The 27,999-nt window shown below is 35.1% G+C and overlaps 3 protein-coding genes and 1 long non-coding RNA gene across 9 annotated transcripts in view; 2 read left to right on the forward strand and 2 right to left on the reverse strand.

The window, feature by feature from the left end:
- The first annotated feature begins 7,970 nt into the window (after nt 1-7,970).
- Nucleotides 7,971-10,701, forward strand: LOC105133666 (serine/threonine-protein phosphatase PP1 isozyme 4). Of its 2 annotated transcripts, none has more exons than XM_011037753.1 (4): nt 7,971-8,420; nt 9,081-9,640; nt 9,743-9,966; nt 10,404-10,701. In XM_011037753.1, the coding sequence occupies exons 1-3, from the start codon at nt 8,219-8,221 to the stop codon at nt 9,929-9,931; spliced, it is 951 nt and encodes a 316-aa protein (XP_011036055.1). In that variant the 5' UTR covers nt 7,971-8,218; the 3' UTR covers nt 9,932-9,966; nt 10,404-10,701. The 2 variants fall into 2 exon arrangements, with proteins under 2 accessions (XP_011036055.1, XP_011036053.1); XM_011037751.1 differs by having other exon boundaries at nt 10,383-10,700.
- Nucleotides 10,702-12,155: 1,454 nt separating this feature from the next.
- Nucleotides 12,156-18,715, forward strand: LOC105133670 (protein NEDD1-like). The gene is given in 11 exon segments (XM_011037758.1): nt 12,156-12,752; nt 13,009-13,121; nt 13,910-14,170; nt 14,268-14,372; nt 14,704-14,769; nt 14,938-15,159; nt 15,895-16,467; nt 17,060-17,680; nt 17,963-18,139; nt 18,218-18,519; nt 18,555-18,715. Coding segments are annotated over 10 exon segments (2,406 nt in total). The 5' UTR covers nt 12,156-12,592; the 3' UTR covers nt 18,326-18,519; nt 18,555-18,715.
- The window catches only part of LOC105133669 (uncharacterized), a 22,271-nt gene continuing 7,386 nt past the window's right edge, over nt 13,115-27,999 (reverse strand). The window contains exon 3 of the long non-coding RNA XR_843840.1: nt 13,115-13,274. This is a non-coding gene — a long non-coding RNA (uncharacterized LOC105133669). The remainder of the gene's footprint in view (nt 13,275-27,999) is intronic.
- Nucleotides 19,312-27,379, reverse strand: LOC105133668 (folylpolyglutamate synthase-like). 5 transcript variants are annotated; one of them, XR_843839.1, is made up of 17 exons: nt 26,931-27,379; nt 26,723-26,865; nt 26,547-26,612; nt 26,195-26,304; nt 25,742-25,802; nt 25,277-25,360; nt 25,102-25,158; nt 24,923-24,983; nt 24,307-24,551; nt 23,681-23,845; nt 23,305-23,598; nt 22,516-22,594; nt 22,089-22,238; nt 21,702-21,862; nt 20,985-21,137; nt 20,281-20,462; nt 19,314-19,681 (listed from the first exon to the last, which is right to left on the reverse strand). XR_843839.1 is itself a non-coding variant. In XM_011037757.1 (16 exons), the coding sequence occupies exons 1-16, from the start codon at nt 26,950-26,952 to the stop codon at nt 21,078-21,080; spliced, it is 1,638 nt and encodes a 545-aa protein (XP_011036059.1). In that variant the 5' UTR covers nt 26,953-27,376; the 3' UTR covers nt 20,824-21,077. The 5 variants fall into 5 exon arrangements, 3 of the variants coding, with proteins under 3 accessions (XP_011036059.1, XP_011036057.1, XP_011036058.1); XR_843838.1 differs by lacking the exon at nt 20,281-20,462 and having other exon boundaries at nt 19,312-20,280; XM_011037757.1 differs by lacking the exons at nt 19,314-19,681; nt 20,281-20,462 and having other exon boundaries at nt 20,824-21,137; nt 24,307-24,384; nt 24,505-24,551; nt 26,931-27,376.

Here is a 27,999-nt window from a genome sequence, read left to right on the forward strand (position 1 = left end):
GAGAATTTTAAATTAACTCTTGTTTTTTAAAATAATATATTAAAATAATATTTTTTATATTTTAAAAATATTTTTCATATTAATGCATCAAAATAATTTAAAAATATTTAAAAATATTAATTTTAAATTTAAAAATTATTTTTAAAACATAAAAATAAATAATCACTTGTAATAAAGAGAAAAGAAGAGACAGGAGAGGTGTTTTTATTTTTGCTAGTGTATGGATGGGTTGGATGTAGCTGGAGAGATTTTTGCCTTTTGCTTTTCAACTTTAGGGGTTTTCATGTTTTAAATGGCCTTGACGTTCTTTTATATTGCCAAAGTGCCACTCAAGCTGAACCCTTTTGGGGGGTGGGCCTTTCGCTCTCCCCGGTCAAATCTTTCATAGGAATATCTGTTTTGTCGAAAATTTTCCTCATTCTTTTTCCTTAATCTTTTATTTTCGAGGTATTGGCTTCGAACATAAATGGATTTCTCTTTGCATGTTGTCGATTTTAGGTCAGGGTCTAAGAAAAGGTTACCACTTTAAATCAGAGTATAACTAGGATTTTAGGAGTGAGACATCAATGCACAATTATTATGATACTCTTTAAAAATAAAATAATTAATAATGACTATAGAATAGTCATTTTTTAGGTATACAATGGAGGTATTCTCGAAATAAATCTTAAATTCAAGAGCGGATTTGTACACAAAAATTAAACACATAGTTTTTATTTAAGATATATAGGGGCAGAAACTAAAAGGTGCTATGTTGATTAATTTAATTTAATTAATCTTTTTTAGGCTGTAGCTAATGCATCGTTGTCATGTAAAAAGCAGTCAAACAGAGATAAAAGCTGGAAATGTAAATTACACGGGTTTAGTTCCTTTTCTGTCTCTCTCTCGAAGAAGCCAAGTCTTCTGCTTGCTTTTGTCATGCATATGTCAACCAAAGCTACAGTACTCGATAGATTTTGATCACCTGGTCTCTCGGCGAGTCTACTCTCTCTAATTCTAAAGAATAACGGTGATCTAGCAAACTCGAGCTCAGCAATAATTATGCAAGCAGGACTTTCGCAACGGCCCATAGGCAAGCAAGTGTAAAGCTTTGACAGAAAGATGAGGCAGATTCTCCACGTACCTATCTGCCATGGCTGCTTTTGCCGCCCAAGAATCACTTTAAAGTTGCCAATGAAGTGTGAAGCGCAATCTGAATCAAGAACAAAAACCCAGCCTCGTTTTTTTTTTTCTGTTCCTGTACGGAATTTATATATTCTCTGCTGGGGAAGAATTGGATCAATAGATATAAAAATGGCTGCCGATGCCATGGCCGCCACCCCCCCCAACCCCACCCCCGAAGAAAGGATTGGCAGAACACGTTAGAAAGATTTGATTTACCTGTTTAGATTGTCTTCACATATTCGAAGATCATTAACGAGACAATGGAACATAATATATTAGGATGAACATATTCTGTTTTAACTTTCACGTTGCATGATTCTTTTTCTTGGATGGATGGAAGAACTTTAAATTTCAGGGAAAAGCATGCCGCTTTAATTAACATTTCGGGAAATGATGGTCCCTGTTTCTTCTTTTCTCCTTCGCCAGACAGACAGGAAAAAATATAAAAGAAATCTTATTTTTCCTCCTAAACAATCTTAAAGCGAACCAATCATGACGAGGTTAGCATTTTAAATGGTGCTTAATCATGTTATTTGATACGGTTCCCATGTTCTTACAAGATATACAATGGAAGTGGTACAACATTGTTTCTTCCCTTTCTAATTTGTTTTGGAGAGGTTTGGGAAATACTGGTGTTGGCTTAAAATGCTCTTTTGGACCTATCTGCATCACTTGGATTTGGACTGCGATTGCTTCGTGCTTTTATCATTTGAAAATGTTGGATTCATGGGAGAAAGGTCAATTTCAATGATCTGTCTACAAATTAATCTGGGAAACTTGGACTCGAATACTAAAATTCAACCCTTTTTTTTCTTCAATCAACCCCTTCCTGATCATTTCACTTCATAAATTTTGGATAAATTATAATAAATCTTATTAGATATCATGAAATTGGAGAGAACATTAAAAATTTGGAGAATTTAGCTAAAAAACCTACTTTTATACCCAAGATCACATCAATGACTATCTTTTCCATGTTTCAATTAATGCATGGAGTTTTGGAGATAATAATAATAAAAATACTTAAATTAAAAAAATAAATAGAGAGAATTTTGAAAAATAAACTCAAAACAAAACTGATCCAAATTAAATAGTATTCTCTATGCTCGACGGTATTTTTCAAATTTCAATTGATGGAATTTCGGACATAAAATGGAGTTTGCATTATTTATAAAAAAATATAGAGGAGATTTTTGCCATGTCTTTGACTTTTTTTATTATCATTGTGATTTTATAATATTTCGTTAGCCTCCCTGTAAACTTTAAGTCGCGCATTATCTTAGTTGTTGATGGAATTGCTTTGCTTGCAATGTCTATTCTTTTTGTTCCTCGAATCACATTGACCAGCTTAATTATTCTACTCCGGCCCATCGTTTGCCATGTGTCATAATCCTTTTTTTGACTCTATGGAAAAGATGAAAATACAAAAAAATTAAAAAATACTATTAAAAAATATAAACAATGAAAAAAAATGTCAAAGCACCTCAAAATAGTTAAAAATTAATTGAGAATGTTAAAAAATACAAAGATTAAAATTTGATAATATTTTATTGACTGAGGAGACTTTTATTATCAAAAAAAAAATTAATTTAAAAAAAAAATCAGATATTTATGGACTCAATTAAATTTTACTGAAGGTTTAATTGAATTTGTAGAGAGTTTCATTGAAAGAAAAATTGATTTTGGAGTCAATTTGAGCTTTAATTAGAAGAAATTAAAGTTTTGGGTTCAAATTGTAATTTTTAAGAATTAATTTGGTCAAATTAAGGGCTTAATTGCATAAATATTAAAGTTTGATGGTCAATTAGAAACTTAATTGACAAAATATGAAACCAAGGACCAAAATGAAAAAGACGCATACATAGAGAGGCTGTAATTAAAACTAGATTAAGGGCCTAATTGAAGAAATTAGGAGTTTATTGATCAATTGAGGGTCAAATTGTATAAATTCAAGACCAAAGATCAAAGTGAAAAGGACGACCAACTTCAAGGCCGCTATTGAATTTTTGACAGGGTTGCAATTGCATTGATTTTAAAATTAAAATTGCAATTTAGGACTTGATTGAATAAATTACAAATTAAGGACCAATGTGAACTTTAACACATTTTTTCGCCCTTTTCTTTTAAATGAAACGACGCCATTTCATACACTGTTAAAAAAAACTCAAAACGGTGCCATTTTGAACGATACCATATGCCTTCTTCTTCCTTTTAATGTGCAAAAAACAAGAGAATGGAGCTTATGTTCCCCTATTTTCACCACGTGTTTCTTCCCTTTTTTTGTTCAAAAACGTTGACCAAGGACACCCACTTGCTAAGCTAACCCGTGGCCTCCCACATGATAGAGAAATGGAGGAGAAGTACCTCCTCGGGCAGTCGTGGGGCGGCAACACAGTGGTTGCCCCACCCATGTCACTTCCCCTGTTTTCCTATAAATATAGGGGAAGAGAGCGGAAAAAAAAAAAAAAGAGGACGAAACGAAAGGAAAGAACAATGGAGAAGAGAAGAGAGAGTGTGAAGTAGAGGGAAAAAACTGGAAAAAAAAAGTAGAAAAGAACAAAAAACATAAAAGAGAGAGAAGAGAAAAATATAAAGCGTCGCGGTTCCTCAATCGCGATAACAAAGCTGCCACCACAATCTCTACCGCCTCAACGCCACTACAGGTCAGCCTTCTTCCCTCTTCTCCTCCACCATTGTCCTTTTCTTCTACATTTTCTCTCTACTGTTCAAGTTGCATGTGAACAGTGAAAAGGCCCATTGTTTACAAAGCTGGGTTGAGCCTAACCTGTGTAATTGGTCCAGGTTCGCCCCAACCCATATATTTGGGCCTGACTAGCTTGTTTAAAAAAAATTCAAAAATATTTGTTTTTGAATTTTATAATTTTTCCACATAGTTTTTATGTCATTTTGATTACTATTGGACATTATTTTTATGTCATGAAAATACAATTTTGGTATTAAAATACTCTGTTTTCGTCAAAACTTTTAAAAATAAAAAAATAAAAAATATATTTTTATGCATACAACTAAGTGTCTCAAAGTTAAAAAATCACATTGTGTTTTCATACACAAAAAAATATTTTAGTATGCATTTTTACTTTAATAACCAGTTTATTAAAGTCAATGGAACATTGGTCAAAATTTCAAAAACAATAAAAATTTTATTTTGTTTTATTTTAGTATCAAGAATTACAAATTTACATGTAAAGCGTATTCCCAATATTAAAAAGGTATTTTTTAATGACATAGAACAATCAAGTTCCTACCCGATAAGATAAAGATCACATTACAAAGGAGAACTTTTCTTAAACCATGGACGAACCAATAATTAGAAAAAACAACTAAAATCTTAAATTTTATCAGACATTAAAACAATGCAGCTTACCTTAGGTAAGATACACTTGAAGTGCTAATACCTTCCATTTACGCAACCACTCTTCATACCCCCATCTTTGAGACCAGTTAGGATTTCTAGTGACCGGAACACTAGTGGTGGCTCTCAATCCATAATTTACTGATAAAAGACAAGAATTCTATCTCTTCATATTTTTTTTCAGAATAGACTATATATTAGTCTATATAAATTTTTCATGATAGACGATCGCCGCAATAGCACACACATGCGATACCATATACCTGATTGTACATGGTAACTTTATTTATTATAATCGAATCACGATACAAGTAGTAGATACACATTAAAATCATTACAAAAATATATAAAAAATATTATGAAAGGTTATATATATTAAAAAAAAATATCATTCTATGCTTACATTCAAATAAAAACTAAACGATGTTTAACCATTGACTAAACTATAAAGTTAAAATACAGACATGAATATAAATGTTTAATCTCAAAATACAATTCATAAATTTGGTTATATTTAATACAAACCAATATTTTATTTAATAAAGTAATAAAAAAACACATATAGAAAAGCAACCGAATAAAATTAAAGAAAAAAATAAGCTAGGCTACATGGAAAAAATGCCTCCTAATATCAAGGAAAAATATTGAACTTTTTTTCATAAACTAAGTAAAATTAAATCATATTATATTATATCAAGAAATCATAATAAATTTGTTAAAATTAAAAAAAAAAGTCAACAAAGTACAATCTAATAAAAAACTAACATTGAAAGGATAAAAGAAAACAATGTACAAAAAAAAAAGATTCGGTGGATTAACATGTTTAAACTGGTTTATAACTTCTTTTAAGGTGCAAACAACCTTATTGAAAAAAAAAATAACAAGTAGGAGACGTGTTATCTAATAATCTAGTTTCAAGCGAATGGAGAGTCACTGTAAATTGAGGTCCCGGGCTTTTTGTCCAAAAATTTTTTTGCTTCCTTTTTATCTAAAATATCTAGAAAAAACACTTGCATTTCTTTATAAACTCATCCACAACTACATATAACCCCAAAAAATATTAATTGACATGAAATTTTTTTTTCTAGGCTTGTATCTCTCATATCAAGCAATGAAAATGACATATAACTTTAGACGGAATTATCATCATCGAATAAAAATCGTTAATATTAAAATTAATTTTTTTCGGTGTTATAATTTGTATAATTTGTATTAACTCCTTAATTTTTTTCGGTGTTATAATTTGTATTAACTTAGACTCTTTCTCTTCTAATTTGTTCTAGGATTGAAAATAAAAAAATAAAGTTTTTTTACCAATATTAAAAATTTAAAACTCGAGGGACCAAAGAGTTATTATTTAAAAAGAAAAGGACCAAAATGTACTTTGGATCACATTTTTGAAACCACCATCCATTTCCTCCTCCTTTTACCGGTCCCGTTGTTTTAATTTTGTCCCTTTCTTAATGATAAATTAACCATGAATTTGGGCGTGTAAAGACCCAACTAAAAAGAAATAAAATACCCGAAGATGAAATTAAAAAAACAACAGCACATCATGAATTATTACAATATTTCTCTAACGCCTTAGATTATAGGTAATACTTTTGTTGATTTATTTATATTTTTGTATTCTCGTCAATGAATAAATCTTTTTTAATCTTGAATGCATCCGAGGAGACCATCGGATTGAATGTCAATATGCACTAAGACTCGGCATATTTTATCGCGGCCTTGCATCACAGGGATTTATCAAAGACACGTGGCGGAGTCCATGATCGGATCTTGAATCCTAGTGAATGCCAGACACGGGTTTGGAGGTGAAATTGTGTTTTCTCGAATACCTGCACGTGATCTCGATGGCTAGACGTCATCTTTGACAATTATTATAAATTATTTATTTATCACCTCATTCGATGGCTTCAGATCATTCACCTGCTCGAGAGTTTCTATATCTGATCTTAGACTTGCTTTGACCACGTCATCATCATTATCATCATCAACAACAGTAACACACAATTAATTACATCGTTATTACCATGGACTGTCGTACCACCGTGCGCTAGCACTTTTAGCTATAGTGTTTATTTTTACATCTTAAAGATATTTCTGAAAAAATGATTTTTTAAAATTTTTTATTTTAAATTAATATATTCTTTGTATTTTCAGATATTTTAATATGTTAAAATCAAAAATAATTTTTTAAAAATAAAAATAAATATTATTTTAATATATTTATTAATAAAACATTATTTTAAAAATAACTATAGCGCAACCTCAGGCATCCGGTCTCCCGCCGCTGTTCTACCACGACACAAACACCATGTTATCCCTCGTTCATCGGGCTCTTCAGATTATCATTTAAAGTTTAAATATCAAAGAAAGTAAGTTTAAAACTTAAAGGAAGTAAGTTTAAATGAGCCAAAATAGTAAATCAATATTCTTCTTTGCAGCCAATGTGAGAAAGAGACGAATGAATATAACCTCTCCTATCTAAGTGCATTTGATTACATACCACATATTTACAAAAATAAGATGTATGTAAAAATTACTTTATTATCAAACTTGTTTACGTGTCAATTAAGATTGATTATGCGTTCTATATTAATATAATGTATTCAGATAAATTTATACTAGTTTTAATATTTAAATTTAAAAAAATAAAAAAAAGGCCTCTTTAATCATCGAGATTTTTTTGGTGGTTCCATTCTCTGCGAGGCATGAGAAGAGTCCCACTAGCTAATGATTAAGAGAGGCTAGCAAAGGGTAAACTGTAAAGAACTAAAGACCGATTGTAATTTGGGCCCGAAATTTTAGGCGTTAACTTTATGCCATGTTTCGGGATGGTAAGCTAAACAATGCTGTTATAGTCTCTTCTTAGCCCTTTTTTGTCTGCGGAGATTTTTTTTTTTGAAGTTTCTTTTTAAATAAAATTTTTAAAAATAATTTATTTAACAAAATCATAAAAAAAAATTAAAAATTATTTTTATGTTTTAATTATGTTATGTAAAGTGAACTAAAAAATATTTTATTAATATCTGATTTTTTAAAATATTATTAAAATAAATAAAAAGAACAAATATAATATAAAAAAAAAGATAAAAATAAAAATTAATATAAAATTAAATTAAATTTTAAAATATTAAATTAAAAAAATCAGAATAAAATATATAATAATTAAAAAATTTGAAAATAATATAGTTAATAAATAATATAATATTTTTAATTTCTTATAACTTTTAAAAAATATATCCCGCAAAAATAAAACTGAATCCCAATTCCGTCCCGTGTCTCTTTTATCAAGGAATGAAAAGAAAAAATAAAAATTACAACAAATTCACCATTGTTTTCCACTAAACGGCGCCGTCTTATGCAACTTACAAAGAAAAATATTATTATAGTATTATATAGGTACCTCCGCGGCATAGAAGTTGAAGCCGTCTCCCATAATTCTTTTTTGTTTTTTTTAACACTCTCCTCTCCTCCCTCTAACATGTATAAATAAATAGTACTAATAAGTTCCCATCTCTTTTTTCTCTCTTTGTTTCTCAAAAACCCACACAACGCTAGAGAAACTGCAAGACTGTTAAAAAAGAGAGGATAATCTTTGAAAACTCCTTTTTGATTTCTAGGGTTTGTTATCGAAAGAAAGCCAGAGCCGTTGAAAAGAGGAGGGAAGATCGGATGGCTACACAAGGGCAGGCGGCGATGGACCCTGCCGTCCTAGATGACATAATCAGACGGTTAACAGAAGTCCGATCAGCCAGACCGGGCAAGCAAGTTCAGCTATCGGAGGCTGAGATCAAGCAACTCTGTGTTGCTTCTCGTGATATTTTTCTTCAACAACCTGTTCTGCTTGAGCTTGAAGCCCCCATCAAGATATGCGGTCCTCTAAATTACCCTAATTTTTCTATTTTTTCTGTGTTTTTCTGCTGGGTTTTGTGGTATTTTCTTGATGGGTTACTTTTCTTTTTATACGCGATTGGAAGTGGAGGAGGCTGTTTTAAGAAAAGGGTACTTCAGGTTTTGTGTGTTTTTATTTAATTTCCTGGCTTCTTTTCGTTATTGCAATCTGTCATGTTCCTTTTACGGATGCTTGAGTAAATTTTTTCTTGGGTTACTGAGTAATGCTGTTATCGAGTTGTGAAAAACGGAATGCTTATAAAACCTTAAAATCCTCTACTGCTGAATGAAATTGGGTTTTGTGTTTATAACCTTTTGAGTTTCGACAAAACTGGAGCTGGCGATTTTCGTTATGTAAACAAGTTTAGCTGTAAATTTGGCCCCGTTTGTTTTTTATTTGTCAATGTAACATGATTCATGCTAAAAAAATCAAGTATATTATCAAACTCAAAGGCATTCCATGGATTTGAGAAATAATTGGCATTTGAAATAATCAAAGACCGATATTCAACTTATAGTATGTAGCTAATATATAGCTCGGAGGGTAGACCATTGCCGTGGCTGAATATTTGATTTCTGTGTTGCCCTGCTGCAGCCTGGATTTGTTCCATCTGACATTGTCAAGATTTTCTTTGTGTTTCAGGTGACATTCATGGGCAATATAGTGATTTATTGAGACTTTTCGAGTATGGTGGTTTTCCTCCTGGAGCAAATTATCTTTTTTTGGGGGACTATGTTGATCGAGGAAAGCAAAGTTTGGAAACTATATGCCTTTTGCTTGCCTATAAGATTAAATATCCAGAGAACTTCTTTCTCCTAAGAGGAAACCATGAATGTGCTTCTATTAATCGGATATATGGATTTTATGATGAATGTAAGCGGCGGTTTAATGTAAGGCTATGGAAATCCTTCACTGACAGTTTCAACTGCCTTCCTGTTGCTGCTTTGATAGATGACAAAATTTTGTGCATGCATGGCGGTCTTTCCCCTGATTTGACAAATTTGGATCAAATTAGAAACTTGCCCCGCCCAACTGCTGTTCCAGATACCGGTTTGCTGTGTGATTTACTCTGGTCAGATCCTGGTAGAGATGTTAAGGGATGGGGAATGAATGATAGAGGAGTTTCTTATACCTTTGGTCCTGATAAGGTGCAAGAATTCTTGACAAAGCATGATTTAGACCTTGTCTGTCGTGCACATCAGGTTGTTAACTTTTTCCTCAGCTAGCCTATTCTCTTTTAGTAACTCATGCCTCTCTTTCTGGACACTTAAGTGATTTTATTTTTTCGTTTTGTTTTGGTCTAGGTTGTGGAAGATGGGTATGAATTCTTTGCCGACAGGCAACTTGTTACCATATTTTCAGCCCCCAACTACTGTGGTGAATTTGACAATGCTGGTGCTATGATGAGTGTTGATGAAAATTTGATGTGCTCCTTTCAAATTTTAAAGCCTGCTGAGAAAAAAGCAAAGTTCATGATGTCAAACAAAATGTGATGGCTGCAAATTATTGGTCCCTGGTCTCACCCAAGGTCAGCTCAATACAATTGCTTTTTTATGATTTGACATGGATATCATTATGATTATGCATGTTTCTGGCTTGTTGCTATCCCAGCTGTTCTGTTGTGGTTGGTAATTTTGTGGATTTCCTTTCCCGAGTTTAATGAATTCCATTCATATGATATGAAAAATGAAATCAATTGAAAGTTGCCAATTTTATATTCATAGAAACAGGCAAAGCTCTAGAAAGGCTCTTTTCCTTTGCAAAACTAATTATGATGCATTCATACATAAAAACACACCCTCGAACGTATCCTTGTATATTCAGTCAGTACACATTTCGCTCATGTTTTAACCTCCAGGGTAGTATCTAAATTTTTGGTATTTAATCAACCATTCTGCCCTATCTTCCATCTTTTACACTGATTTTTTCCCTCTGTTGTGGCTGGGAAACTGGCTAAAATTAAAGGTTTTCAGGTTTGAGTCTGCTAATTCTAGGAGACGCAGGCATGACCCGTGCATTATTTACTGTTTGGTGGGGGCAAAGCTTTCCAAATCATTTTTGGAGGCACATGCTGTGGGGTGTACCAAAAGTCCGAAGGAACTGTTTTTTTCTTTCCTTTTTTTCCCGCATCTAATGTCTTTACTTTTCTCTGTAGTCCGTACTCCTGCGTTTGTGCATATATTTGGCCTGGTAATTATAATTGTGTTTGGGCATCAGAATTGGCCACGTTTAGCTCTATACGTAGCTCTAAGTTTCCTACTCTGTTCACAGATTCGAGTTCATTGCATTTACATCAGGCATATTATCATGTTAAATGCGGGTAGATGTAGCTTGGCCGCCCGTCCATTTTGATCGCCGTATCCAGGGCATATGCTTATATTTAGGATCTGGTCCATTCACCCACTACCATTGAATTACGGAGAAGTCTTTGTAGGAGAGATGGTTCGGATGTTAATAATGGTCCAGTCCAGCGGCTTCTACAGTAGTCGGGGTGGACATTTTCAGAACTTGACATGATGGTCGTGTTTATTTGGGGGTTTGTCACACCCTTGGACTGGACTGGAAGTTGATGGTCCAGTCAAATGATATATAGCTGGCGGTGGTTTTATGTTCTCGCACAGCCTAGATGGCAGGAGCCATATTTACAAAGGTATCTACCGGCTTAAATGGAACAGCAATTTTGGGCAAAAGATTCCGGAGGAGACGTGACAAATGTCCTCTATCGTTGAGGATTTTGCTTCTCTGATTTTATTTTATACGAGTTGGACCCTATTCTATTAGCTCTCTGCACGAATGGGCTGATTCCGGGCCTTTCAAGATCATTCCTCAAATTAACGATCGAAATTTCTGAACTCAGTTCTTCCAAGTATTTTAGCAAAGCCTTAACAATAAGAACAGTATTTAGTAGGAGGTGTTGGAGAGAAGGGGGATTGGTTTTAAAAATGTTTTTTAGTTAGAAAATATATTAAAATAATATATTTTTTATTTTTTAAATATTATTTTGATCAGGACTTAAAAATGCTAAAAAAATTAAAAAAATATTTCTTTTTAAAAAAATACTTTTAGAACGTGAAAATATAACATTTAATTTGACCAAACTCCGGGAATAACTAATGGTTTCTTGAAACAAGAACGCACAATTTATAATAAAAAACTCACCACATCTCAAATTAGATCAAGTTCTCACGCCGACTCTGTAATTGCTAATATTGGCTAAGTTCTATTTGGCCATTCTAGGAGCAACTGTTCATGGCTATTATGGGGAAATCCTTTATGAAGGAGATACATCAGGTATATTTATATATAAAAAAATCTAGTTATATAACACAGGGTCTTTTAAAAGTAAAACAAGTGTTGGAAGTGTGTTTGATTGATTCAATATTGATAAACTTAGAAAAAAAAGTGGAGAATTGAGACGAGTGTACAGCAAGAATTGTTGGAATTCATTGTAGATTCTTGATTGGTGCTGAGTTAATCATAATATAAATTCGTAATTTCTTGGTTAATAAGATTCAAAAAGTTTATCGATCTCAAGGGGTACAAATCCAGAAGAGACATAGAAATTATTACGGTACGGGTTCGCCTGGTTTAGCAATTGCAGTACCCTCGAGAGAACGACAAATCTTGTACAAGCAGCCATGAATGATTATCTTCAACAAGCATTTGCTCATGCAAAGATAAAATGCTTTTCCAATCTGGTAAAAAAAAATCAGGTTGCTAATTGACCAAGCAGTAAAAAGAGTGAAGACATTGGCGCAAATAATCAGATGTAAGCACGAGTAGGAGCAGTGGCCTAGTCCCAACTCCAAGTAGTCGTCGGGATTTAAGCCAGCAAAATCAAAAAGGCAAGCGCCGCCACCCACTTCAAATAAAAAACCCGCCCAAGAGAGGATATATATATATATATATATATACACACCTCCCCTCTTTTATTCAAATTCTTAACGGCCCCTCCACTCATCTCCTCTCCTCTCCTCTCCTCCTTTCGAAACTTAATGCCATAGTGGTTGGTTTGTCTTCCTTTTTCCAGACACCAAATTTACAATAATTCTACAGATAGAGGAAGATCCTCCATTTCCCAAATTTCTCTCCCTACCGCCATTTTATTTATTTATTATTATTTAGCTCTCTTAAAATTCTTAAAGATTTGAGAGATGATCAACTTGGCGGACCCATCAATGTCGTTGCTGGCGGCGAGTGGTGGCGACACCGTGAAGCTTTTCGATGTATCAGTGGAGACAGGAGATCCATGCACTTTGAATTACACACCAACTCCGGGTTGCGTTGTTAACTCAGTCAAGTGGAATCATACTAGTGAGTCAATCACTCGCCCCCTCTTTACTCTCTCTTTATTTCATTTACCTTTAAAAGTGCCTTTTTTTTCGGTTAGTTGTAGAGTTTTTTCTTCGCTTGAATCTGCATTTCCCGGTTTTTGGATTAATTAGGGTTTGTTTGGCTTTTTTTTTTAACGCAATTTTGATTTAGTGCTTAATTAAATAAAATTCCTAGTTTGGTACTACAATTTTGAGCAAGCAGAGTTTGATTTAATTTTGGTGTTCTGTTTTTGCAGATTTAGTTGTGGCTAGTGCTGGAGAAGATAAGAAGATTTCGTTGTGGAGGAAAAATGGGCAGAACATGGGGACACTTCCGGTTTCTGGGACGGATAGCGGGGACAGCATTGAGGTAATTCTTGTCGAAGTCTATTGATTCATTAAATTACAAATTACAAATTCTTACAAGTTTGGAGCATCAAATTGTTAAAAACTGTGTTTGTGGTGGATTGGATGGATGGTACTTGAAAAGAAAAAAAAGAAATGGGATCTAAAAGTTCGTCTTCTATGTATCAATATGCATTTGTGCTCAACCTAAACTTTACCTGCGACCTCTTGTTACCCAACTTCAAGCGTGTTCCACACCCCCCCCCCCCTAAATAATCTCTTGTTACCCAACTTCAAGCGTGTTCCCCCCCCCCCCCCCCCCTAAATAATGCATGAGAAAATTTGAAGGTGGTATACTCTTGAACTGGTGGAACAAAGATTTGATAATGTAATTTTGTTTCTTTCTTTCCAAAAACCTCCATTGAAGATACAAAGAAGCATTTTGTTTCATAAGATTACTTTTGTGTGCTTCAAGCATCAAAGTTGTCAACCTGTTTGGGACTTGAATGGAGAAAAGGCATGCTCAGATCAATGAGGGAGACCAGGTTTCCTTATATTCCTTGATCTTTTGCATTCTGCAAAATACAATCTTCCACAGGCACCCTGTATCACATCACTTGCATGCTTGTTTGTAGTAAAACCTTTTTTAAAGAATTCCTCGTGTGGAATTTTTTTGTTACATTTCGAAACACTATGCATCCATTTTATTTGTTTTTCTTGTTGCCATGGTAACTTGATTTACACTGTCACGAGGGGGATTCTTTTTGGTCTGCTACAACAAGTCATTGTTGGATATATTTTTATAATTTGTAGGAATCTTTATCAGCTATTAGCTTTAGTAACAAGGGATCTAGATATATATGCTCTGGAGGAAGCGGTCAAGTAGTAAGAATATGGGATCTGCAGAGGAAGCGCTGTATTAAATGGTTGAGAGGTCATACCAGTACAATAACAGGTGCTATGTACAATTGCAAAGATGAGCACCTGGCTTCCATAAGTTTGAGTGGGGATCTTATCCTTCACAACCTTGCATCTGGTGCAAGGGCGACAGAACTCAAGGACCCACACGAACAGGTTGTTTGCTCTTCCACATTTGATGCTATCCTTCTAGTATTTGTTATGTGTAACCTTCTTTCCGGCTAATTGTTCATCTAATGGAATTTAAGACCAGGTACTAAGGGTTCTTGATTATTCACAAGTTAGCCGACACCTTTTAGTGACCGCAGGTGATGATGGTTCTGTACATTTGTGGGATATAACCAGTCGCAGCCCAAAGGTTCATATATATGAGTACTGGTAGTTTGGGTCACAAGTAACAAATATGGCTGAGTAAGTTTATGCTGCAGTGAGATTTTCATATCTAATGAAGTTAAAACATGTTTATGCTCATTTTCCCATTTATCAGGTTCTAACTATGTGCTTTGCATATATGATCTTAGCACACCGTGAGGCTTTTGTGTGACCAATTTTTGTTTCATCACTCCTATTTTTCTCCAGATCCTATTTATTTTTCCCTATAAGCTTGTTTCCTGTAGTATTATGCCCTACTTTTTCAACATTGCAAATAATGTTTTTGGCATGTAACTGATTGCATTTCCTTTTTACAGGTTTCATGGTTGAAACAACATTCTGCTCCAACTGTTGGTATTAGCTTCTCACCGTCAAATGACAAGGTCCCCTGTTTATTTTATTTTGTTGGATTGGTATCCCCTTTCCCTTTTCCCCTCATCATACAAGAAAGAGACTAAACTTTCTAAATGCTTTTGAAACAAATTAAGGGCTGAAGTTTCGGTAAAATTTGTTATCTATTCTTCATTATCAAATGCCTTTTCCCATTGCAGATAATAGCTAGTGTTGGACTGGATAAAAAACTATACACTTATGAATCAGGGTCTAGAAGGCACACATCTCTCATTTCTTATGAGGCGCCTTTTTCTTCGCTGGCTTTTAGAGATGATGGTTTGATTCTGGCAGCTGGAACCTGTAGTGGGAGGGTGGTGTTCTATGATGTTCGAGGAAATCCACAGCCTTTTACCATTCTCCATGCTTATGGCTGTTCAGAGGTGGATTTTTCTTCATGGTATCCATGTTTGAATATTTCCTACGGTCTTTCTGCAGTTTCTTATCAGCCTATAAACTGTTTTATGTGACCACAATAAATATTGTGAAATATGTTATTTTGGATCTCCTGCTTGAACTTGAAAACTTCCACATGTTCCAAAACACAACCTAACCAGCACAGTTCTGTGCAGAAATTAATAGAGTAGTAACAAATATTAGGCAGAAAGAGATGTAAACGGGATTCTATAACATTATTAGAGTTACAAATATGAGAAATCCACCAATGGCTGTTAACATCTCTTGATTTTAGTAAATGAGCTTATCAAGATTGGTTCTTTACATTGGCCTGGATAACCTGTGAACCTGTTGTTCCATGTGTTCCTATCCTCTTTCCTATTAGGATGACTTAATTGATGTGCCACTTAATGGATGATACTGTAGAGAGAAATCAATTAGATTAGTGTTACAACAGTGTGTGCCAGATTCAATTTTCCTGTTAGATAAAACAGTTGGTTAAAAATGTGAAGGGATGATAAAAAAAGAAGATAGTGCCCCATTTACATGGACAGCTAGAGATGTCTATTTTTGGTATACCATCTGAGAGCTTTGAGTGAATAGTGGTCCAGGTTTCAGAAATCTCATCACTAATATCGTTTCACAAATTAAAAGGTATAATGACCTTAATTCTTAATTCTTGTAGTTTTGCGTGATGCTAACTAAATTATATTTCTCATCAGGCTGTTACAAGTTTATGCTGGCAAAGATCAAAACCAGTCATTGTAAATGAGAGCAACTGCACTCCTGAGATAGCTCTTATGGGAGGCGCTGTTGATGATTCCATTCTTATGCCAGATCCTCTTCCTTTTGTAACATCATCTAGTGTTGCTCTATCCACCTCAGTATCTGGCTCTGGTAATACTTGTCGTTCAGGTTTCTCAATAGAATCATCATCTCTAACAGCAACCACTAGTGGACCTGCATCAACCATGTCCAATCTGACTTTAGCAGAGGAAACACCACATCGAAGCCATCTTTGGCCTGGAACATTGATGAAATTAAATCCTCGTTCTAGTTACAATTTCAAGGATGAAATGGAGGTGTTTTCCCCGCTTGTGGATGTTCAGCCTATCACTCCCTCACTTGATAAGTTTTGGGATGATCAGGAGAGATTGAAAAAGGATAATCTATCTGTTGATAAGAAACCTTCATCATTGCTGTTTCCTTCATCCAGTAGGAGATTTCCTTTTCAAGAGGATGGGACCAATGATCATCCCATATTTGATTGGAAATCCAGTTTAACCTCAAGGTAGGTCTGACAGTTGTTATTCCAGAGGATATTTGCAATATGCATATATAATTCTTTCATTAATAATGGAGAAGAGAAGATGTATGCAATGCATGAAATATTTATTATTTTTGCCTGTGTTTGTATTTTAACTAATTTTTATGACCTTTCAATTTGATGGGATTAGACTAGTGAGCTTTATACTTCCTTTGTTTCATGTACACTGGAAAATTTTAGCATATGCTCCTTCCATTATGCTGAATATTTGGAGCATTAATGAGTTATTTCACCAAAATCAACTGCTCAACTATATTTTTTCTACTACATGATACTAAAGTTACTCCACAAGTCCCGGTACTTTCAGAGTTTTTAAAATTAAAATACTTTTTTGACTATTGAACTTGGCTTTCTTCAGTGAAGCATGCTTTCCTTGCTCTCTGTCAGTCAATATTGTTATAACATGGTTGTCGGTTGATAATCTTAAATGTTTTGTTAAGTAATTTTTTGTATTTCCTGTATACAGTTGAACTTAATTTCTGATTCCCCAGTGCACATGATTTGGGGTATTCAATATCTCCATAGACGTGACATGATGTTTCTTTCCTGTTCTTTGGCAGGATGAGGCCCGGTCTTTCACCTTACCAGGGGGATCTACTCCATCTCCATCTTCCAAGAGTGAAGATTCCTCCATCACTCCTCCAGAAGCTTGGGGTGGTGAGAGACTATATGATAGTATTGCTCATCCACGCCAGCCACTAAATTTACCATCTCGATTTGCGATGACTTCTGGGAGTTCAACATTAGGATCAATGTTTTCTAGTTTGCAAGATCTGCCTTCTTCAACAAGTCAGACAGTTACGAGCTCATTGACTAATTCCAGCTGCAGCTTTTCAAATCTGCACAACAGAGATGTCTCTTTGAATCAGGAGACTTCAATGGGATTTCCAGAACAAATTTCCTCCAGTTCCATGTCTCTGTCATTAGGTACAAAACACATCACGGGACTAGCTAGCCTTGAAGCATCTGAACTAGCATCATTAAACCAGCCTCACAGGTTTTCAACTTTTGCCGAGAGAAAAAGCACTACTGCTTCCTTCAGTGATGGGACATCCCTCACAGTGGTTTCATTAAACACAAAGAAAACAGGAGTTGAAACTAGGGAAGATCTGTTGAATAGCATATTGTCGAGGCCTGATGCATTGGCGGTCACAGAACCAGGAATTCTTTCAGAAATGAACGTAAGATCACTAGGTGGCTTCAATTAATTTTTTCCTGCGGCTTCTAAGTACTTGGGTGTTTCCTTTTGGAATCCCAAGGTAGCTTATCATGACAGATGCCTTCAATATTGTGGTTTGAATTACAAGCACGGGCCCCATTTTGTGACTGATGCAAATTGTTGCCATCAACTTAAATACAGAACAGTGAAGGAACTTGTGATACTAGAACATTATTGACACATATTAGCTTTGTTTTCTCTATCTGATTATCAAGGCTCGTTAATTTGAAAAATATAATGGCAGGGAGGAGCTACACAGCCACACAAAATCCTTCAGCCATATACACAGCAGGGGAGTTCGTTCACGCTTCAGCTCTTCCAGCGTACTCTTGAAGAAACTCTTGATTCATTTCAGAAATCCATACATGAGGATATGAGGAGCCTTCATATAGAAATTCTTAGACAATTTCAAATGCAGGAGGTATGTATGCAGCACTTATAGTTTCTTTTTCCCTTTTGTTGTTTTTGTATATGTAATTAATTGTGCATCGTCGAACAGATGGAATTATCCGGTGTGATGAACTCAATCCTAGAAAATCAAGCTGAACTGATGAAAGAAATCAAGTCTCTTGGGAAAGAAAACTAAGAGCTCCGTAAATTGCTTTGAGCTCCGGTGAAGATGGGATTGTGATTCGTGACTGTTTGTTGAAGGGTTAGGGGATCCGAATGTTCATTTCCATCCTTTGCAATTCATTTTGGCTTATTTTATACGGAACTTCCCTCAGCAATTGCGGTGGAGGTGTAAAAGAAGGGGAAACTATTGAAGAAGCAGAGAAAACAGCGTGTCATAGCGGATAGGGTTTTTGCCTCAATAACGTGCATTAAAAATTTTTGAGCTAATGAAAGAAGCTTTTCAGTGGATTCTCTCTATCTTGATCATGCAGCAATGAGTCTTACTATTACTGCTGAAAGGAAACGAATCACGTATTACGACTTGTGATGCCAAGGGCACCACCGTATGTTTATTAACCTGCTAAAAGAGAAGAGTTGCTCACCATGTCATTATTGCTTCAGCTCCTCTACTCCTCGAATTGCCTTGTTAAAATCCAGCACCTCTACTCCTCGAATTCTGTTTACAAATTCTTGTCTCAGCACCGAGTTTTAGTTCTTGGAGAGCTGTGATGAATATCAGCCCCAAGACTACTGTTTTTAAACCTGGTTAAAGCCGGTCTTGAGTTTTGACTGAGTTATTTGGATTGATCTTAATTTTTTTATAAATTAAAATGATATTATTTTGGTTAAAAAATTAAATAATTAACGTGTTACAATCAATTTTTTGATTGGATATTGCTAGATTATCAGGTAAGCTGAGTTTTTTGCTTTCTCTATTTTTTCATAAACCTCCTTTAAATAAAATAAACAAGAAATTCTACAATTAATTCTAGAAACATGAAAATTAAAGAAAGAAAGAAAAAAAGCATAAAGTCCTAATTTTTATACTAGAGTAATTTGTGTTGATTCTGAAGTTAGGTTCACAAAAAAAAAAAAAAAGAATCTTTGAAATGGGTTTTAATCTTGAAAAATAACTCATGCCGTCTATCTCCATTATCTTCATATTTTGAGTCTCTGTAAATGTTTTGAATTGATATGATTTACATTAATCGAATATCTAAATAAAAAATTATGACCCGTTTTCTTTTATCTATCTTATCCACAAACTCATTCGTTAAACACGAAAAAAAATGCATCAATCTAATGCGGAGTTAAAGCATGCATTAACACTTCGATTTTTAAACTTTTACTACAATATGATTTTAGTTTTCTTGATGGGAGCTCGTTGCACTTATACTAAGTCCTCCGATGCCTGCTATAGAAACAAGTTGAAGTCAATCCTCCACTCTCATCGACAAGCTATCAGACCCCTTGTCATTCTCCAAGTTTATAATATGCTCTTATTCGTCATGTGAAAATGATCTTCTCAACCACAAGTCTGCAAACTAGCCAGGTGCTCATGGAGGTAAACCTGTACGTTAACAAATCTGAGTTTGAACATATTCGATCAGGTTCCTAATTTTATGGAGGTAAAGAGATTTGATGATCATGGAGGTGAAGCTGTTGAAAAATCAACACTCGATGACTCGAAGCTTGAAGAACGAACATGTGTATAACATCCTCAGCATCATAAGCAACATCCTTTATTTTAGCTATCCAGTTGCAACTAGCTCATCTTGTATCTTTTAAGAAACACTTCATATGCTTCGAGCGAGTAAATCTGCAGTGCTTTCATTGACAGCAGAGGCAACAGCCTCAGCCATTTCTATTCAGCAGCTACGAGTGAGAAGCAGTAGTGAAAATTATCTTTGAAAGGACCTTTTTGGCTTCTCCATTGTTTTTCCCTTTCGTGGACTACTATTTCAAGCATGTATTACGTTACCAACATTTGCTTTCTTAAGGAAATGACAGGTTCTTATCTTCGGCATCCTTTTTATTCACACTATCAAAGCATACCAAAGAAAGTCACCTGGCTTCGGGGGGAGAGGGATGGCTAAATTGAAGGTCCTCGCTGTTATTTGAGGAGCTATAAAAATGACAATAAGGCTTCGGCACACGCAGAAAGCATACCTGCGGAAACGCACGGAGTAGCAATGACTGGTTCGTCGAACGTATTATTCAAGCAAATAATAAAAGTGGAAGCTTGATTTGATGATTTCCACCATCCAAGAACCAAAAGCTTCTGATAGCATGTAATTATTTTTCAGGAGTTTGCTGTGTCCTATGTTCTTCAACAAGTTTTCAACGGATTCCTAGCATGAAAAGAGCAGGAAGCATGATACTGGGTGAGGGGATAGTTTTTAAACCCTATCTGCCTGGAGAAATTAATTTAAAAACTCGATGATTTAAGAACTAATCTAATCTAAATTAAATTGAGTTAATTAAAAAAATTATTCAATCAGAATTAAATTTTATGAGCTTCAAATATCAATCCCTTTGTTAATATTTAAGAGCTTCTTTTTCCCTTTTTTTCTCCTTTTTTTTTTTTTTTTTTGGGGGGGGGGGGGGGGGCAAGGGGTATACTTCACAAATAATACACACCATTTTATGAACTTATTAAGATCACAAATGATTTTAATTAAATTTAATGCATGCATATTTAGCGTCACAGAGTTACCTACTAACATATTATTTATTACATAGACTTTAGAACAAATCTTTTTCATCAACAAGTCGCTAGGATTATGAATAGTGCAACTTATTTAAACGAGAAAAACTGAGTTACAGATTTAAATTAGAAAATGTAGAAATACAGAGACTGAATCATTTACTACCTCGCATTTGGTAACTTGTTAGTCCAGTGTCAATGCCAGCACTTCTTAAGCACAAGTTATTGCAACTAGAGGCCCTCAACTTGGTCTTGTGCCTCACATTTTGACTAGCCTCAACACATCACCCACGAGATGTAATGAACCGGTTACAAGGACCTGATGCATAATGGAAGAAAGTTTTAAACAAAAGTTCAAATTTTATAAGAGTAAAGACATGCATCATACATATGAATCTTTTACTATAACCAAAAGGCTACAAATGAAACAGTATCACTTTGTCTAGGTTTTCAGGAAAGTTTGAGTTCACACATTTCCTGTTGATAAAGGCTATTTTCCAGCAAGACATGCAGTGAATCTGTAATTTTCGCAGTAAGAAATGACTGCATTTCTTTTATTCTCCTATGCTAGAGGGAAAAACTTCTGCGAAATAAATTTTACAGGAAAAAGAAATAATGGAGTCCTGACTATCCATCACAATTTTGTAGCCACAAAAACGCAGCCATGGAATGAGATTCTTACAGTATTCATGCATTCTTGTTGCCTCTGAATGATTTTTCAACAGAAAGCTATGCTATTGCAACCCACAGCAGAAATGAAATGACATTTCATGATCTCGTTTTGCAATAGCAAGCATCCGCTTTTGCCATATTATTCAGTATAATAAACACACATGCAGGTTGTAAAATTTAGAACAAGATATACTTTCCAAATCAGCATTACCTGATAGCGAACAGATTGATTCTGTTGGACACTTTCCCTAAGCCATTTAATAGCTAATGGGAGGGAAGGAAAGACTGTGCTATTTTCACAAGTGCTACCACCCATTTTGGTATCATCTTTACCTTCTTCACAAACAGCATCCGCATGCTTGGCCTCCCCTCCTGATAAGTCAAAAGTTCATTTCACATACAATCCAATGTTGGCACGAGAACTGTGTAAGATGCATTAACAGTTTCAAATATGTATAACAAAGACAAAATACTAGGTTTGAACATTTAATTGAGTGATGTGTTTATTGTTCTAAACTGCAAAAACTAATGCAAATACAACAATCAACCAGAGCATTTTCAGAAATTAGAACGACACAAACATGCATTAAACTGGTACCTTTATCACTCTGTATGAGATTCTCCCATACTCTTTGAAGAGCCAACTGCCACGATAAATCAACTTGAGAATCAGTTGGTAATGCATCAGATCCAACCTTGTTATACACGGATGTATTTGGAACAAAGAGCGCCTTCTTGAAGTAGACACCTAAATACCAAAGGAATGTTTATAAGCAGGAGTTTCTTAACAAAACCATCAACATCAAATGAACATTATCTTTCCTCACAATTCCTAATTTACAGTCTTTGACTTCTCCAAAACAAAAAATTGGATGGTTGTGATTGTTACACAATGAATTTAAAATAGCCATGGAAAATTCAAAACAGTGTTGAGTTTAATGTCATTCAAATTTCAACTCTCTCATACTACTTCATTAAGTGGTAACTGTGTTCTAAAAGAGGTCACGAGATCATTAAGTATTTACCATGATTAGCACATGCTTTCATCAGACGAGGGAGAAGCAGCTGAGGATCCCGCACTGACATACAATTGAACACCAATATCTGTAAGATGCATAGAAAACATTAAGTTCACTATTTCAAATTGTAGCTTACATGTCTCTCAAGTACAAATACCAAATTTTTACCCACTGGATCGCATTTAAGCAATGAAAGTTATGATTAAAAACTGCTTCTTCAATGATTTGGGTTATCATAAAGACTAATTGTAATAGGATTCTGAACCCTGCTTCCAAAAGTTGGATGTAAAAATAAAAATTATAAAAGCAAACTTGCACCACAGCACCAGACATCTGATAAATAGAGGAACGTAGTGAACTTCATCCCATCCAGTATGTTATTAGCCACATCTTTTCCATGTGAGAAGCCCTAAGGCTCCTTTGGAAAGCGAAGCACATCAATGCAGACAAAAAACTCACTTATACAGCTCTTATATCGATTCTTCCAGTTAGAGGCACTTTGCCTCAGTGTACTACTGGAATTTGTTGAAATAGATGATTGTGATTTGGGCTTCCCATACCACTTCAGCAACTGCTGAAAGTCTCCCACTTTCCAGCTTGTACTAACAGCGTATATTTTGCAGTTACCCGCCTAATTTTGCAACACCAATACTAGGCAGTAGACTTTGACCCCTCCTAAAACCCTTTCTAAGTTAGCTTCTTATGAGCCAATCTAAATGTAACTTCCACCTTTGCATCTTCATTTTTTTTTAATGTCAAAAATAATGATAAGAAGTTTTAAATCTCTATGCTTACCTGCATGGAAATCTTTCCATCTCTCTCTTGGGGGTTCCCCTGTGCCAATTCAATTGTGGATCCAGAATTGTTCAGTGGGGGGTGATTAAAGGCCTTTTTCTGGCTGTCTTCTTTAATGGCAAGAGAAAACCATCTTGCACACATCTCCATGCTTTCAGGACTATGGGCTCCATCCAAATAAAACACAAGATCTCCATATCTCTCAGCATTAATATAATGATCAGGGACTTTTTGAGCCCGCCCTTGCAAACTGGCTGTTGTAAGCCCCTTAATAAATTGCTCAGGAAGTGGGCTCTATTCCATGCAAATAAATTTAGTAAATAGCTGTGAATGCCTAACAGAGCTTGTAAAGGAAAAACTCATGTATCTAACTTACAGCCTGTTCCAGGTAAGTGAGTTCATGATGCCCGGTCCTTTGAAGCCAAGTAGAAGATAGTGCAATAGCAAGACCAGCATTTAAATACTGGTGCTCACCTTCAAGACCGAGTTTTAAACCATTCAGCAATTTGGCATCTAATGACTCTGCCACTTTAAGGGTTACCTGCAATCAGCATACTTATATCAACCATTTATTTCTTCTATTACAAAACAACAAGATATGGAACAATGAATTTTCTCAGCAAGCTATTATCCCAAACAAGTGGTTGTAAAGACAAATGAAAGGGAAATTCAGAGTTACAAGCTTATCCTTGAATTCTCACCACCAAATTGTTAAATTTGCAACTCCTGACTAACTTAGCCAAAGAATTCATAGCTGCGCAAAAACTAAATATATGGTTTGAGGTAACATAGGCTGGCCAGTAAAGGTTTAGCACTTCAATAGGATTGTTACTTAAGCACCAATGTTATCTTATATAGCATGCACCCGCTTCATGCGAGACTGGGTTTAAGATGAGTTTCCAAGACACCAGTCAGTCCCCACAATTTGGACCCAATATGAGGCAAGCATTTTCCAGTAAAGTGAAAAATAGAACTCCCAGGTGCATGAAATATGCAACTTACATTTAACGTAGAAGCCTTCTCTACAAGCACATTCATTGCTTCATCAGGTTGAGGTACTGTGAAGGCTGGAATTCCATCCTGTATTGGAAAAGGAAAAACTTGAATACGAAGAAAATCACTGATCAAAACACGTATTGTGTTGAGGTTGAGAAACAAATGCATTGCCAAGAGTCTAATGGAAATAGTCCTGAAGAACACCTTAAAAATACCAGCCTTCTCCCCAGCAATTTGTGCCAGAGTATTTCCTGTTTAAGGCATTCAGAAAAGAAAATAGATGAACTTGGTAAATGAAAACCTGGTGGAAAAACAAGTTGAACATTAAATTTTCCTATGTTATTGTTCAAGCTTGGAGCAGTTCCAAGACTTAAAACATCGCATGTTCTCTTGTGCAGGGCATAGCATATGCTGATATGAGGTTTAGTCTTGAAAAGTGTAGTAACTTGTTATGCAGATATGGACTATAATGTAATATGGAAAAACTCTTGCAACAGGACATGTTCTTTTTGAGAGTTACAGTCCACAAGCACTATCGAATGCATCAATAATCAAACAAGTAACAGCTATACACCATTTCACTGTGAGCAATTACCTAACTCAATAGAAACATAACACTAACCAAGAATCTCCATGTGGTCATACCCCAGGGAAGATATACCACACACAATAGGTTTCTGAACCTGAAACATGATGCCAAGTTAGCTCTCTGTTAGAAGTGCATCAAGGGAAGATATTCCTTGCATAAGGAGCTTGACGTGCAACTCAAAGTCAAATTCATCAAATATAAATTATGCATACCACATTTGTTGCATCAAACTTTCCACCTAACCCAACTTCCAAAATAGCTACATCTACCTGCGTAGGAGTGGTCAACAAATGAGATTCCAATCCAACATGAAAGATTAGATTGAGTAATTGTGTGTTTACTCAAACAGAAAGGATATCATCAAGGATACAAAATGTTCACACAAACCTGCTCCGCTGCAAATATCTTGAAGGCAAGTAAAGGAAGAATGCGAAAATAGGTAGGCATTGGTATATCTTCTGTGGCTTTTTCCTGCACAACAGCATATAATGTCAAAATTAAACAAATCAAACAAGCTTGTTATCCAAAAATTACAAAGAAAAAAATGTTCATTAAATGTATTTTTGGACTTTGAACTTGGCACATCACTTTGAAACCACACAAAGGTCCTTTCATCAAACTGCCACTAGGGAAGCACAGCGGGAATTCTGACATTCACCGTCGCAAGGAAATAGCTACAGAAAGCTTCCAGTTTTCATTTTGAATCAATTGTCAGCTGATAATTACCTCTCTATTTATGAGGTGAAAAACCAACTTATCACTCTCATTATAACTGCTGAATCAACGCTTGAAAAACATGCGCAATGAGGAGAGATATAAATTAAGGGGAAAAAAACATGGAGCCACAACAACCTTTAGTCTGTCAAAGCACCACCAGAAATATGCCAAGAATTTCTCTTCACAAATGTCCATACTGCAATAGAAAAGAAGAATGTCTAAACTTAAAACCAAAAGGGTGGGTTTCAAATGCAAAAGATGCACTACACATAGAATAAAGACATTATACAGATTGCTTCGAACGAGTTTGGTTACGGGTGGGCAAGATATTGATTTCATTAACAACAGAGACAATGAAGTGAATTTAGCAAACTTCAACGAGTGGAAATGGCATAAAATTAGAACATTCAGTCTATGAAAGAATCAGAACACATACGATTGTTGATAAATATGAAACTTGAGTCAAACACTAAAACAGAGAAGCAAAAAAAAATTATAAAGCCAATTTATTCTAAGGAGGCAAAAAATCTTGATCAGCTAACTTCACATATAATTGGAAATATGATACTACGGATTTGCGTAACTTACCCATCCAAACGAAACCTTTCTCGGACATCAATGAGATGAGGAGATGTGAAAAGTCCAGTGTGAAAGCCACAATTACGTAGGATAGATTCCGTGAAGGTGCACGTGGATCCCTTTGCCACCCAGAAAAACAAAATCATTCAGACTCAAAACACAGACACAAACAATCCTGACTCTATACTGCCTACATGAAGTACTTTCAAAAATATAAAGCGATTTACAGAACCTAAGTCCAGGCACAATTAAGTTCATAAATCAGTGATCGACTTTAGAAATAAACTCTAAACAAGAAAATTTAAAATCATATTTTATAAATTGAAGCCAGCATTGGTTGACAGAAATTTAGTACTGCTACCTTTCCTTTAGTGCCGGCCACGTGTATGATCTTCATCTCTGATATTGCCTCCTCTAATTCCAGAATCTTAATTGATGATGATAATAAAAACACGCAATTCTATCAGAATATACATCAGCTGAAGTTTAAATATATATGAAAATTAATATAAATTTTCACTGATGACGCATGATTACTTTTAAATAATCGAAAAGCAAATCAAAACGATCTCCTTTGTTGCTCTCATCAGCACGACTGCGTTTCGCTGTCAACGAAGATAAAGCATCCAGTGCTTCCTCATATGGAGTCACCGTTGGTTTTGACGATCCATTTTTGCAATCTGTGAGCAACAGTTAGCGAGAACTGAATCCATGATAATAACTGCATAAGCAAATTAATACGCACTCTCGAGGTTACCTTCCGCCATCTCGCTTTGGCTCTGGAAAAAACTGGATTCAGTAGAGAGTGTTCGAATAGTGTATACAGAGAGATATGTAAAAACAATAAATATATATATATATATATATATAGGGAAGGGCCTGAGGAGAGAGGAGATTGGCGGCGTTGAAAGCAAGCGAGGGGGGGTGAAGTTAGTGAGCGGGTGATTTTTTTTCTTTTTCTTTCTTTTTTATATATTCTAGTCTTCGTTGGGGCGATTAGCGAAGAAAGATGCTGGGGGTGGGGATCGGAAGGGGGAGGTTGAATGCTAAAAACGACAGGGAATTTCAGATCGGGTTCGTACCCAACGACTAGGGGGGTATTTTTGGTAAGGCAACAGTAGAGATGAGTGCAGGATCTTTGGACGCATTCATATTGTATTATTGGCTCCATTCATATCTTTTAGGTATCCCTTACCTTGTCTGTCTTCTATACCTGCAATGGAATTATAACAAAACCCATTGATGATGAGAAGTGAACAGTTTGCTTGCACTTGACGTGAGTGAAGTGGGCGACTCGACACATCGACCCTTCAATCAATTAACAAAAACCGAAAGAAGACCAGACAATCAATGTGACTTTCGAGGAGGAACACTATTTTTCTTTTTTTCATTACTTTAGTTTTTTTCACTTTGATCCCTTGATTTTTCTTTACTCTTATTTGGTCCTTTAATATAATTTTGATTTGTGATTAATATTGGTAATTTGTATTTCATGGCCGCTCATGGGAATCTCGAGATGTAGGTAAATGCTCTGACATGTTTGATTTGGCTAAAAAAATTATAAATTTAAAATAATTAGAGCTTTGAGGATCAAATTTAAATCTTGAAGAAATGTTATTTCCCTTTTCACAACATCAAGGGTTAGTTTTAACGGTCAAGTAGAAGTTCATGTAATTTTTTTAATTCAGATCCCTCAACTTTTTTAAAAAATTGATCTTTTATGATTGGTTTTTTTTTTTTTGAAATCTTACTTAGCAGTTTATTCTCATTGTCTTACTGTGGGGATCTTGCAATATCGGGGGGGGGGGGGGGGC

This window comes from Populus euphratica, unplaced genomic scaffold (genome assembly GCF_000495115.2).
Source record: "Populus euphratica unplaced genomic scaffold, PopEup_1.0 scaffold36.1, whole genome shotgun sequence".
Lineage (NCBI taxonomy): Eukaryota > Viridiplantae > Streptophyta > Magnoliopsida > Malpighiales > Salicaceae > Populus > Populus euphratica.

What these genes read in the sequence shown, in the direction of transcription:
- LOC105133666 (XM_011037753.1), top strand. Translation starts at nt 8,219, where the DNA reads ATGGCTACACAAGGGCAGGCGGCGATGGACCCTGCCGTCCTAGATGAC. An exon ending in AGCCCCCATCAAGATATGCG is followed by an intron (nt 8,421 to 9,080) that starts GTCCTCTAAATT and finishes TTTGTGTTTCAG; the next exon opens with GTGACATTCATGGGCAATAT. An exon ending in TTGTCTGTCGTGCACATCAG is followed by an intron (nt 9,641 to 9,742) that starts GTTGTTAACTTT and finishes GTTTTGGTCTAG; the next exon opens with GTTGTGGAAGATGGGTATGA.
- LOC105133668 (XM_011037755.1), bottom strand. Translation starts at nt 26,952, where the DNA reads ATGGCGGAAGGTAACCTCGAGA. An exon ending in TGCTTTTCGATTATTTAAAA is followed by an intron (nt 26,613 to 26,722) that starts GTAATCATGCGT and finishes TCATCAATTAAG; the next exon opens with ATTCTGGAATTAGAGGAGGC. An exon ending in ATGGAAAGATTTCCATGCAG is followed by an intron (nt 22,595 to 23,304) that starts GTAAGCATAGAG and finishes TGCATCTTACAG; the next exon opens with ATATTGGTGTTCAATTGTAT.